The sequence below is a fragment of the Callospermophilus lateralis genome, unplaced genomic scaffold, assembly GCF_048772815.1.
Source record: "Callospermophilus lateralis isolate mCalLat2 unplaced genomic scaffold, mCalLat2.hap1 Scaffold_147, whole genome shotgun sequence".
NCBI classification, from domain to species: Eukaryota; Metazoa; Chordata; class Mammalia; order Rodentia; family Sciuridae; genus Callospermophilus; species Callospermophilus lateralis.
Genome location: NW_027512606.1, coordinates 998,258 through 1,012,777, shown reverse-complemented (window position 1 = coordinate 1,012,777; position 14,520 = coordinate 998,258). Strand labels below are relative to the sequence as shown.

The 14,520-nt window shown below is 33.1% G+C and overlaps 1 protein-coding gene across 1 annotated transcript in view; it reads right to left on the bottom strand.

Moving 5' to 3' along the window:
• Positions 1–3,033: 3,033 nt before the first annotated feature.
• The window catches only part of LOC143390060 (EGF-like repeat and discoidin I-like domain-containing protein 3), a 170,810-nt gene continuing 159,323 nt past the window's right edge, over positions 3,034–14,520 (bottom strand). The window contains exons 7-10 of the mRNA XM_076842683.1: positions 11,229–11,384; positions 9,916–10,060; positions 5,389–5,573; positions 3,034–3,090 (exon numbers count right to left, since the gene is read on the bottom strand). Of these exons, the coding sequence (XP_076698798.1) occupies positions 3,034–3,090; positions 5,389–5,573; positions 9,916–10,060; positions 11,229–11,384 (543 nt within the window). The remainder of the gene's footprint in view (positions 3,091–5,388; positions 5,574–9,915; positions 10,061–11,228; positions 11,385–14,520) is intronic.

Sequence of the window (14,520 nt, the reverse complement as noted above, 5' to 3'; positions counted from 1 at the left end):
AAGCATGAATAAAGGAAGAATTTACTGAATCTGTTAAGTCAGTGGTAGTGAATATAAAACACTTAACCATTCTAGTAAGATCAAAGTTTCAGTAGAGAATATTGGTAAATGGTAATAGTAAATTGGAAATACTCATTTTAAATTATTAATATCTATTATTACTACTTCCAGGTAAAGAAGTTGAAAATTCTGATACTACCAGATAAATACATTTCAAATATTTTGTTTACCAATGCCATGTCTTTTTTTTGTGTGTGTGTATGTGTGTGTGTATGTGTGTGTGTGTGTAATACTGGTGATTTAACCCAGGGGTACTCTATCACTATGCTACCTCCCTAGCTCCTTCTTATTTTTACTGAGACAGGGTTTTACTAGGTCACCAAGTCTGGCCCCCAACCTGTGATTCTCCTTCCTTCGCCTCCTAAGTAACTGGGATTGCAGGAGTGTGCCACCATGTGTGGCATACTAATGTCAATTTAGGTAATATATCTACATTATTGGCTATTTGCAGCCATTTTATTGTTTTATTGGAAATTCCATTTTGAATTGAAGAGTACACCCCCCTCACCCCCCCACATTTGCATTCTTAATTGGTGGTATCAAATGTTTTCATCTTAAAGTTACCCAAACCACCAGAAGAGAAAGAAAGGACTTCCCAGTACTGGATACATATACCATGAGCTTATTTAATCCATATAGCAATCTGACACAATTCCAAGCTTCTTTATAAAGAAAGTAACCAGAGAAGCCAATAGTTTGATCCTAAAAAATCTTTGTAAGTGAAATGTCATTTTATTTTTATAACAAGGTTTTAAATCTAATCCAATAATGTGTTGGGGATGACCAGCCATGAGTCAGGAATGAATGACTTAGCATTTTTCCAATTTAAATGTTGATAAGATTTTTGAGAGGCAAAAACTGCAATTTTAAGTTTTAGGAAGCTTTTGGTAAACACATTGTATGGCTTTTGGCTAAAAGTTTTGGTTGAATTTTAATGTTTTGGAGGACATCATAAACATCACAGTGATAGAACAACATTCTTTCAGAGTTCTGAAAAATGCCTCATCTAGGACTGCTGTGGATGTGACACATATTTTAACAAGTTCAGATAGAAGTAGCATAACACATTTATGACTAACAGTAACTCAGGGAAGCTAATCAGTTCCATATGCCCACTTCTTTTTTTGGCACTAGGGATTTAACCCAGGGGCACTTTACCACTGAACTACACTCTCAGTCCTTTTTATTTTTTACATTTTGAACAGGGTTTTGTTAAATTGTTGATGCTGGCTTTGAACTTGTGATTCTCCAATCTCAGCCTCCCAAGCACCACTGTGCCTGGCTGGTCCAGTTTTAAAAAATAACACAGTAGCCTTTAACTTTATAGAAGAGACTGGAATAAATACTAGAGTTGTAACGAGTATACAATGTTAAAATGTTAAAATGATTTGTGAGTACGTGGGAGTTAAAAAAAAAAAAAGAACAGAACAGTAAAACCCCAAACCAAAACTAAAATAATGATTCCTTCAAATATGTCACAGTTAGGTGTAAGAGTATATGAAGGGTTCATTTACAAAAAATATATCTGCAGATCTATTTGATTAGGTTTTGTCAAACACATTAAACTGAAATAACAAAGGATCACATGTATAGTTGTTATATGGAAGAAATTTCTTAAAAATCAATCAGTAAGAAATTAATAATGAAAGAAAGGAATTTAAATGACAGAAATGTCTTTTCTTCTGAAGAGTGTATTTAAAAATATAACTAAATTTATAACTCCAAAAACCTCAATTAGCAATAAAAATTGATCTCTATATCAGCAGTTCCCAAACAAAATCACCCTATGCATTGTTATCTATAAAAATATTAATCTTATTTTAAACAAAGACACTAACAAGCACTAATGCCAACAATGCAGTTGAGCAGATTATATTCTCCTGAGGGGAAAATACTAAAAATAGTCACAATACTGGAGCTTTTTCTTGCATGAACTCAGAAAAAAAAATAAATTAAAAAGAAAGATGTCAATTTAATTTGCCTTGAGGAGTCTGAATATGTTTGACACAACAAAAATTAGACATCTACTGGAAGAACTGGTCCTTGAATTGACAGAAAATCTGTCATCAGCAGGATGAATCGATTCCAGCAGGCAAGAGACTTTAAGGACACAGTTGAAAAGCCATCTGAAACATAGTGATGGATAGAGGGTTTGCAATGAAAAAATCACACCCTGATTCATGTAAAATATTTGTTTTATTTTTATCTTTCTCAAGAAAATTTGCCACTGGCAATTGCTTTATGTGGATACATCTAGTCTACCAGCCTGAGTTACTTTTGGAGTGTAAAATGTTTTGTCTTATTCCAGAAGGCATTAAGACTCACAAATAATATTAGCTATACCAAGTTAGCATAAAATATAACTTGAATATTTACAATTTAAAAATAAATGATAGCAACAAAGAAGTTTAACTTTACCATTGTCAAGTCTAACAAATGGAAGATTTTTTTTTCATGATTTCTTCATAGTAAAAATTCAAAAGGTTATGTATTATTACAATTTAGCAGTTGTATTAAAATGACTGCTTTTTGATACAATATTTCAGATTTCTTTTGTATATGTCATTTTAAATTTTGAGAATATTGAGCTGGGGGTATAGCTCAATGTTGGAATGTTTGCATAGTATGTGTGAGGCTCTGGGTTCTATCCCTAGAACAACAACAAAAAAAAAATGGGAAAAATATATGACAGTTGGGGACTCAAACTTATGTACTCTGTAGTCCCAAATATGCATCTTGAATTATTCTCTGAAATAATCAGTCACTCACTAAGTCAACAAATCTTTAAGGAGTACCTACAACATGCCATATATTGCTTCAAGTATTTCGTTAGGTACTGGACAACAAGTTGAGGGAAGTAAACAATACAGGCAATGTCCTAGTCCTCCTAAAGCAAATGAACTAGGGCAAAAACACAATTTTTAATACAGTGTCATGATGTTACTGTGAGAAAATTATGGAGAATGCATGAATTTAGCCGCCTTCCTTATCCCTGGCTTCACTTCCCACAGTATTAGTTACACAGTCAACCTTGGTTTGAAAATATTAAATGGAAATTTCCAAAATTAAATGGAAATTCTGTGTACTGTGATGAAATACTATGCTGTTCAGTCCTGTCCTGCTCAGGATGTGAGTCATCTCCTTGTCCAGTGTTTCCAACCCCTACCTGCCCACAGATCCATTAGCAGCCATCTTGGTTATAGAGTGACTGTCACAATATTCAAATGATTGTGTTCAAGTGACCTTTATTTTACTCAATACTGACCTCAAAGCTTGGGAGTAATAATGTAAAGGTGGCACTGTGGCATAAGGACAAACTAACTCTGGTAATTAGTGGCAATGCTACAGCCCACATAGGAAAATAAAGACAGTATATGTAGGGTTCAATATTACCCATGGATTCAGAGATCCACGGGGGATCTTGGAATATAACCCACAAGGATAAAGAGAGACCATGGTATATGAGAAGGGATCTAAATCAGATGTGGGTAGGATGCAGCTGGCAGCCAAACCATCACAGAGAAAGGTAGATCCAAAGTGCTCTCCCTATTCTTTTCCTCTAGGAAGAGGATTTATGAAAGAATGGGAAGAGACAGACAGTGTTTCCTTTGAGAAACTAAAGTGAATTTAAAAGACTATCATAAAGACTAAATGGGGCCAAGTCATGCAAAGACATTTAGACTACATTAAGGAATCTTTACTTTATTCTGAGGCTGAAAGAAAGTATTTGATAGATTTTTAAATAAGGGGATAAGAGTAATATTTTCATATTAGATCACACACACACACACACACACACACACACACACACACACACACACAGTAGTTACAGCTCCAGAAATAGATTTTTTTTAAAGGACTCACATCAGAAACAAGAAAGCTGATTAAGAGACTTTAGAAGAAACCCAAGTGAAAGGTTGGTTGTACAGATTATGACATGACAGTGGGGATGACAAGAAGTGATTTAGAGTACTTGAATTCTCTGTATAGTAATTGAAATTGCCAGGATTTTCTAAAAATGTTAATCTGAGTTGATAGAGTTAGTGAAAGAGACATCAGCAGGAGGGTAACAGCGTGGCCTGCAAAGAACACTGGGAAACATCAGCTAGGAGGAAAACAAAGTCTGGTGTCATATAAGTCAAATGAAAGATAGATTTTAAGAAATACATTTAAAGAGCAGGAACAGAGTTGTTGCTGGCTTGTGTGTCCTCACTATTTATCATTTGGTGTTGCCTGGGTGCATCATGAATAAACATTTGTGAAGCAAATGACTTAATTTAATAAACACTGTGACATGCAAGACAAAGATATCAGGTTGGGTGCTGGAAAGACAAAAAATACTTCCTACTTTCAAAACAGTTATAAATGCATAATAATACACAATGTGTGATAGCTAACATAAGGGTTTGATATAAGTGCAGATAAATAAAAATCCATGAAGAATATAAAGAGAAAGAAAGGAAACAGTGAATATTTCTTGTTCCACTTAAAAAAAAGTAAAACCAAGTAAAAAGACTTGAAAAGGGACTATTGCAAATTTCAAGTGGCCTGATTAAATTAGTTTCAGATTTGGCAAAGACTTTTAGAGGGGTAGTATTTGCTATTTTTAAAAATTTAACAATTTCCAGGCATACAATAATTATCACAAATTTTGAACTCATGCATATTGCATAACAATAAATAAGATTTGAACTCAGTTCTAGCAAGAAAAGTGATTATAAAATTGATCTCTCTCTCTTTGCCACAGAAGACATTAAAAAATTCCATGCACACTTAAAATTACTCCACAAATGAGTGCATTTCAAGGTTGTTTTAAAAAGCACTGTCAACTTATGTCATGTGCAAATGATAGAATGACTGTGGAATCTATGCTTTCCTTCTATAAGCAAGTTCTGTCAGGTGAGTATAATAAAATTGCTCCACTGCCTAGCAGTCACAGGTAAAAAGCTAATATGTCATGAGTAGTGATACTATGAGACTACTGCATGTCAGTGACATGATTTCAATGTCCTTTGTATTCCTGCCATCAAACTTTCAAAATCAGTGTTAACACAAAGCATTCAAAAAGATTCAAGTTAATGCAGAAGCTCTGCCATCTGCTACAGTCTGCAATATCAACCTGATAGCATCCATAAGTCAACACCAGAGTGAAAATGGTCCAGGGACATGACTTTATAAGGAATTTTTGTTTTACCAATTTAGGTAAGCCAAAGTCAAACAAAGGCAACTTAAAATTGTGTGAATGTGATGACTTCAATAGTCACCTAACCAACAGCAAATCTTGTAAGGCAGTGAATCATAGGTGGTGAAACAACTTAAAAATGTTACCTGTAACCATTGTGACTGGTCATTGTGGCCAGAGGTCCAGGCATTCACTTTGCCTTGCTTGTCCAGCCGAGCTTTCCTGGGTTCCCAAGTGAACATGTCCATGTTGAGCGTTCTGAAGATGCTGGAGGCAGTGATCTGATAGTCTTGTATGTGTCCTGATTTCATCCCCAGAGGCTCAGAACAGCCTGAAAGAAAATGATAAAGGCTCTGTGAGAAAAATTATTTGTTATCCTGTAGCTTTTCTGCACTCATTTTCGATAGGCAAGAGAAGATTAAACATAATGCTATTCATTCCTCCAAAGAGAGAGCATCTAAATTAAAAAAAAATGGGCCATAATCAGAAACAAATCTAGAACAAAATAGAAAAACAAGATAGCCAATTCAGGCTATTTTGTCTGAATATATTTTGGAAAAATTGGAAATAAGACAGACAATTTGAACTACTTTTGTGTGATAGATGATTTTGCAAAATGAAAACAATGCTGAAATGCTCTCTCCTGTCTCATTACTGGAAGCCTTGTGACTGTTCCCTGGTTTTCAACAGTTTCATTGTGTCTTTAAAAATGGGACATTTTCTCATAAAGTATATTTGGTTTTCTTTTATTTGTTTTCATAATACTGCAAATGAAAATTCCCCCAGTACAAAATCATTTCCACAAACTGTTCTACTGTTATATTCTGAACTGGACAGCATTTTGTTGTCTAAGAAATATTTCCTAATTGTCACCACTGATTCTTACTGTACCAATATGGTTTCTACCCCAAGACAGGAAACTCATGTTTACTCAATGTTTAGCTTGTACAATATGGAATATAAACTAGTAAATGAGATAACAAAAGAAGATAAGCAAATTCTAGAAAAAGCCATTACTAGACACATCTTTTTATAAGTGCTAACATTTTAATCATACCCAATAAATTTTACTGTTAGAATATTCTTGGAAGATTCTCAAATCTACCACATTTTCCAGATTGATATGGTACAAAATTTATGTTTCTCCACCAATTAAGAATGTTTTTGTGTATATACATATATGTATATATATATATATACATATATGTGTGTGTGTATATATATATATATATATATATATATATATATATATATATATATATACAAACATACATAATTTCCCAATCTCAAACTATGACTGACAAAATTTTATTAACAGAGTTTGTAATAGGAAGCATGATTCAATCATCTTTATCTAGTGACTGAGGCTTTCTTAAGTCAAATTGATATATTTTAGCCAACATATTCACAAAGTAAGTTTGACCAAGGAAGCAAAGATAAAAGAACTGACTTATTCAATCTGATACCTTCTTCGTATATTCTACTGTCCCCCAGTTATTGGCTGTGTGGTCTTGTATTTTTATTATTTAGTCGCTTTCAGTTTTGTCATCTATAAAATGGTGATAATAATAGAAACTACATCAAGAAGTGTTCTAAGAAATTAGTTAATAAACATGAAACTTATAACCATTACTGGCACACTTAGCATTTAGTAAGGGTTGGCTATTTTTACTATTTCCATAAAACTTATTCCAACAAAAAACAATGTTAAAAGTCTCCAAATATCAGTTTATTAATGAGTACTAATGATGATCCTGTGACTGACTGAAGTTGCTAGAACTAGGCCATTTTATGTCTAGGCGCTGAGAGATTGGTTTAGAATTCTTCATTGATAATTCTTAAGCACAACCAACTGTCTTCTGTCTTGGTCAATCTAGGTCACTTGTCTTCCTTGGGTCTCCTCCAATTTCGTCTTGACCTCCACTGCCTAGGAATGGCCTATCCTTCCCCACCATGACAAAAAATGGCATGGAGGGTTGTTATCTTTACAGGAGTCTTGCTGAGGAGGAATACATCCTGAGTCCTATGGTAAAGATAGCACTAATAACTAAAAGCAAAATTTGAGTGAGAAAAATATCATAACAACTCTCAAAATTTTTATAAAGTCTTAATACCCCTGTTGGCATAATGCTTATCTAGTTCTAAAGTAATTTGCATTGTCTGCTATAAAGATTTTGGTTAGATTTCTACGCACGCCCCCACCCCACCACTATTTTCTAAGTCTTTGTAAAATGTTAGTTGTCATAGATACAAGGGAAAAGAAAAGTAGTTGTTTTCTCCCCTTCTGTTATATAGAATACCAATTTAGGGATTATATAGAAAAAGAATGCCTTTGACTAATTCTTCTTAGTCATAAAATTAAATTCATACTCATTATATTGTATAGTTCTTAGCCAGGCTGAAATGCTGAGTAATTATTTGCTTAAAGAATAAGTAGTTGAGTTTCATTCCTCTAATTATGGTCTTGTCTATTTTATTCCAAACACATAAGTCATATCTCTTTCAGATAATTTAAAAGTTGTTATTTTCAAGGGTCTACAAAGAGATTAACTACTGATCTTCTTGACAGGGTTAAAGGTTGTATGACAATTTATTGCAAAAAAGCAAAAAACAACAACAACAACAAAAGGAATTTACAGCATTGCATTCCACTAACGAAAATAGTTTGGGTTTTTATGTGTATGTTTCCAAGTATTACAGCTAACTTCTCTGCCAATATACCCTCTATCACAAATTCCCATTTTGTATTATTTTCATGCACATAAAAATAATTAACTCTTTTGCCAGTGTGAACAGCAGCTGAGCAAATTAAGGTATTAACACAGAAACTGGTTATTTCTATAGTAAAATGCTCTAGTTTTTAAAAACAACTACTGCGAGGTATTATTCTCTGCATGCAAGTTAAAAATCAATTTAAAGAGTTGGAAAGTAGAGCATTACTTCTATTTCAGAAAACAAAATCTGTAAAGTGTCAGGTGTAACCTCTTGTCAAACTTGAAAGTAAAATATATTTACACCTTAAGGATGTATCCATGCCATGTACTAGAGACTGATCCTCATGAATCAGAAGACTGAAAAATTGGGGAAGGTGATGTTGAGCAACTAAAAATCACAGGGCTTATAGTGAACCTCATCATATTGAGGCTTCCCCCTGATTACTTTATGATGAATGGCTTAGGGATGGCACTGGCCTCTGGTGATATAGTGACATGCAACACAAACACTACACAGCAATGATTCAAAGATTTACTGACAGCCAATAAACTGACTGAAATTACCAAATAAGAAAAAAAAACTGTTAGAATAATTAATTGCACTAAAGCTGTGTATTGGTTGCTTCATAAAATATGCAGATACAGAATATGAAATGTAATTCTTAAAATAGATTCACTCATCTAGACTAATCAATCTAATTTCTTTAAATGCAATGGGCTAATTAAAAATTGTTCACATTTTAGTGCTGCTTTTTATTTGTTTAAAAATTATTCCCTAGCGTGGAGTGGTGGCTTACTCCTGTAATCCCAGCTACCGAGGAGGCTGAAGCAGGAAGATTGTGAGTTTGACATCATCCTGGGAATCTTATAGAGATGTCATCTCAAGATAAAATAAAAACATTCCCTTTCTGGTATCACAAATAAGACTAAAAAGTGAAATGGATATAAAGTATGCACTTTAATAGATCAATCAAACCGCACAGTTGTCTCTTTCCAAGGACTTAATTTCCTATTTTCTCAAAAGGTATTGTTTTAAGTTGATAAATATTTTTCCATATTTTTGAGGTTATGCTAAGAAGTGAACACACAAGAACTTCGAATTTTCTTCTCAGTTGCTTGAACAAAATAATTTGGTGCTTCTGTGGCAAAGTTGGGAAAAGTTTGAGGCTAGAAACATAAGAACAACCACTAAAAATATATAACAGTGAAATACCTCTAGAAGATTTTATATTTTGTTCAGAATCTATCTATAATGAAATAGGACCACTGTGAGATCTACGCATTAAGTCTTCATCTTTACGTCTAGTATGGATGTTCCCAGAGGACAAGAATTACTTAACTCTGAGTCCTTTGATAGATTATTCTCGAGCTGGATAACCACTATTTGTACAATAATCAGGTTGCTACCTAAGAATGATCCCAGAATAAATTTATAGTAGCAATCTTGGTATTGAAGTACTGTTCCCTAGGGAGGAATGATAAATTTACATGTTTCATAAAATCTAAAAGAAGAAAAAAGCACCAAGTTCTTATGGTAGGTAGACAACGACAAAGCTTACTTTCCTGTACCATATATCATATACTTAACTGCAATTTATGAGGTCACACAGATTCCATTTTATGCTGAACTCCTGTCACAAAACATAAATCACCGTTTCTACCCAAAACAATGAGATACATCCAAATTTGACAAGTTTCCCATGAGGATTATTTGTACTTTATTTGGCCACTCCACAAAATACATTACTATTTCTATACTAATTCTATTCTGTAACATGCTTTTGAACTTGTTTATTTTATGCATAAGTGGCAAGCTGATTGAAACATGCCCTGGACATTTTGAAGCAGAAATTAATTTCCATGGGTATTTGGAAAGCTATAGGTTAGTAGCAGACTACATACAAATGTGCTTTTTATTTTCTTTAAAGACAGTACAGAAAGAGACAATATGAGACTCACCAGATAGTTCACAGCCAAGAAGTTCCATTCGCAGAGTGCAGTGCCTTCGACAAACTTGGGGATAGAGTCTTACATACTGAGCTTTCATGGGGGGTGTGAACGAGTTAGCATAGGGTGTGTTGTTATCAACATTTCCACGGAACACCTGGGCAAAGACATAATACAGAATTTTAACTTATTAAATGCAGTAGCTTCTTTACTTATTTTCATATGCTGACCTTTACCCTCATTGCACATAATTCTTAAAAGATTATATTAAATATTTTTGGGCCTGGAGCATTTAAGAAGTACCTTACCATCAGTAGTGAATATAAATCCCATAGATAAAAAACTAATTAAAGCTATAAACCACTGTGGCCTATGGCATACTTTCTTAGGATGGTCTTATCAATATTAAGGCCAGCCCTTAGAACTGGGAGACTACTTCTCTCTTTTTTGAGAAATGGCACCTTCAATCATTCAACTTAATCTGGGTCTGTCTGTTCATTTTGCAACTCAGTACATTTTTTTGGAGTAAAGACTAGTTTCCAGTAGTGCTTCCTGATTACTTTGTCTTTCTAGTGCTATAATCAGATTTATGATGCTTAGGGTTTGACTGATAAAGATTACCTTTATCAACAAGTCCCAGATCACGGCAAAGAGGCTGACAATTCCTTATATGTATTCTCCAGTAAAAGCTACTTTCCTTTTAAAAATCAAGTAATTCCTTTATATCTCATTTTTTTTAGTATACATTTTATATAACCTGGCAAACAGAAAATCTTACTTAAATTCACTTGAGAGGGTAACTTTAAAAAAATTTCAAAAAATTTCTTAGATTTTAATCTAATGCATGATTTTAAAATGGGATGATTTGCAGTTCTGATATCTCTAATTTTAAAATTTTTGAGAAACAATTAATTTCAAAATTCTGAATATCATATTATATTGCATATTATATCCATTTCCTGTAGAATATTTTTAAAGTAGTAGATTTGATCCACAGTTATTTGATTAAAGATGCATACTGTCTGTAAAATCAGTAATGATGAAATTGAAAGTTGACTTCTGGGAAAGTAAAAGCTTTGCTAACTTTGCAAAAAGTATTGGTTGGAACTCTAGTTAAAATCTAAGAACATCTTAAATAACAACTTTGTAAGTTTATAACTTGAAGAAACTCCTGCTCTTTTCACTTCACTAGCCTAATTAAAAGCAAAAATCACCAGAAACATTTTCAACATAGGCTTCTCCTGAAGGCTCATTTGTGATATAATCATCAGTGATAGAAAATAGCATTTTAATTTTACTTATGTGGGTTAAGGAGTCAGTCTTACCATGTCTTCATTGGAGCCTTTCACTTTGTACATTGTCCAAGTCTTTCCATCATTACTGTAGGCAATTTTGTAGGATTTTATATACTCTGGGCTCCCAATCCTCTTGGCCCCTTGGGTAATCACACCAGTAACTCTCATTTTTCTTTGCAAATTTATCTGAGGAAACAAAAAAGTCAACAATAATCTCATTGCTTCCAGGCTATTCATATTTTGGGAATGGAACATTTTTATTTATCCGTATAGATTTATAAACTTATGAAAAACTAATATTTATCTTAATTTTTTTCAGATAAACATATAAAATAGGCACATATTAAGTTTAACTTCATAATTGCTTTCTATAATGGAATAATATTTTTTTAAAAAGCAAAACAATGCATGTGAGCAGGCTTCAAAAAGTATAATGTGCCCATAAATAAAAGATAGAAAACTTTTGGTTGGTTCTAATGTGCAGGTGTGTCTTAGCAAACTGAAAAATGGGAATATTTTCTTGTCAAAATATCAGAATCATTACTGCTAAAGTGTCTCAACTGACTTAAGTTTTGAGAAATATTCATTTAAAATAAAACATTCAAATCTCACTAAGATCTTTGAGTACTAGAATAAGGAAAGGTAAAAGCAATAATGATGATGAAACCAAACCCAAGTATCTTTGGCCTTTGCATTGCTACAGGGTAAATCTGTTGTGGGTTGTACAAATGGTCATGAGGGAACTATGATTTTTCATCAAATACTTGCTTTTTTCTTAATTTTATTATATGGAGACTTCCTAATTGGCATTTTCTATCCATTCCAAGTCAATTTTTAACAGTTTACAGCAGGAGAAATAAGTAACTAATAAAAATGTTAATGTTCTTTTAATATTTAAATAAGGATCTCTTTCTGATAGTTAAAATAAAATAATTAAATAATATAATGCAAAATATTTTATTTACATAGAGTAAACATCAAATTTTGTTTAATTCACTTTAGAGTGCATTTATACATTCTAAAATGTAAACAGTAAAACAGTCCTGTTTTAATATTCTTGATAAATTCTTTTTTTTTAGAGAGAGAGAGAGAGAGAGAGAGAGCGAGAGAGAGAGAGAGAGAGAATTTTTTAATATTTAGTTTTCAGTTCTCAGGGGACACAACATCTTTGTTTGTATGTGGTGCTGAGGATCGAATCCGGGCCGCATGCATGCCAGGCGAGAATGCTACCGCTTGAGCCACATCCCCAGCCCACTGATAAATTTTTATGAAGCATCCCTTTTGACCAACATAAACCAGGAAAATTTCAGTAGTTTACACTGTATTTTTAATAATTCAGAGACTATTTTCTGAGAAAGAAAAAATTTTAAAACAGGAAAATCCTTAGGTTCATGTAAGTGACCAAGGTTTTCCACTCCATGATCTGACTTCAAGAATCAGCATATGAATGCACATGATGAGACAGTCTCTCTCTAGTCACTGTTTCTGAGTGTTCTAAAGCCCCACCTTCTCCTTCTAGATGTCTTGAGGTCCTTCCCAACTGCTGTTCACAAGGAAGTTTTCAGTTCTACTCTTGGACAAAGTCTGATCATGATGAGTTAGAGTCCCAGCCTCTCAACTGCTAAGCTGAGTTTACTCCATTCATGCTTTCAACACAGATCTTATAAACAACCTTTTAAAACAGAGATTTCATATTTAAAATTCTGGGTATTTGTCTCTTTTTTTCTCCAAAAATGCTGTGTGCATTGACTCAGATACTCAGGTTCAATTTTCTCACTTCAATGTTCAGATATCAAAATGTTTATAGACATGAATATATTTTAAGTCCCATTCTTTTTTGGAAGCTCAAAAAGAGTATATTCTTCATTAAGGTATATATTACTAATTTAATATTTATCTGCATTTATCTCAGCTAACAGCTGATTTTGGAGTTTTATGTGTGAAATTTGGAAAAGGGAACCTCTGAGAGACACTTGTTTTAGTGAGTTAGGTAAAGTAGCACGTTGCTTTGGAAGAGCAACATTCTCTCAGTGTCTTATGAGTGATGTTATTTTTCTTTTGAATCTGAGACTCTTCAGAACCTAAACCTTCCCAACATGTACAACACAAGCAATGGGCACTCTGAATCACATTTCCTCCTATTTTGGAAGCCAAGTTCCATATTTCACATTGCTGAACATTCCTTTTTCAATTATCTTTTATCTCATTTCAATTATCTTGTTTATACCACTTGTAGACAGCCAAATTATCTTTGCTAGATTTTGGTTGATTAGCTATACACTAATTTTCTAAAGCTTAGACTGTAAAAATATAACAATAAAAAATCAAAACCTGATTTCATGTTTTTCTCTATGTCATTAGAAATTATATCTTAAAAGATTCATATTTGCTCTAATACTTAGAAGTACCAAGTACACATTTTAGAAACTTCAGGTAGTAAAGCATTACCCAATTTGAGTTGTCTCTACTTTAAGAATTTGTAATTAAATATCAGCACTATTTTCATTAAACACAAAATAAAAACAAAAAATTGATTCACAAAATACAGATTTTGGGATCACTAAGTTTTAGTAATTACTAGGTTTTGGACTATTGACTTCTTATGCATCCAGCACCATTAAGCCTGGATAATAAAGAATTTAAATAAAGAGGATAGAATTTCACCTTCATAATCATACTTAAGTTTAATGTCAGAAATCTAAGTTGCTTTAAAAAATAAACTAGGCCTTAGAGGAAGGTTATAACATGATTTTAGAAACATCTCCACTTCAACCACCTCCTGTAAGTGATCTCCTTTCATTATATTCCAACATCGTTTTTGATTGCTCACATAATAACAATGGCTAAAGGTAATCTTAGGTTTAGTCTACTTAACTGAACTGTATGAGACACTATGTTAAAGGTTTACTGGAAACTGCACTGGAAATGCCTATATTACTCAGTGGATGGATCTTGGATATAAAATAAAATACTTTCACTTATATACCTCATTTCAAAGAAATTATTGTTATACTGGATGGTAGGTACACTATGTAACCTTAAAATGATTCCTAAAATATTTTTTATCCCTTTATGGATATGAAGAAGAATCATTTAGATCTAGCATGCCTTAAACCTTTGCTTAGGCCAGGCAGAAACAGAAAGGACTGGGTATTTCCGATCGGTTTTGGCACTTCCTACCCAAGTAATCTTGGTCAATATGCCTATACCTCTTGAAGTTTAATTTCCTCATAAGAAGGTTTTAATAAAATTATTATATGTGAAGATTATATGATATACACATGGAAAAATTTAACAGTATCTGCCTTCCCCCAAACTCTTA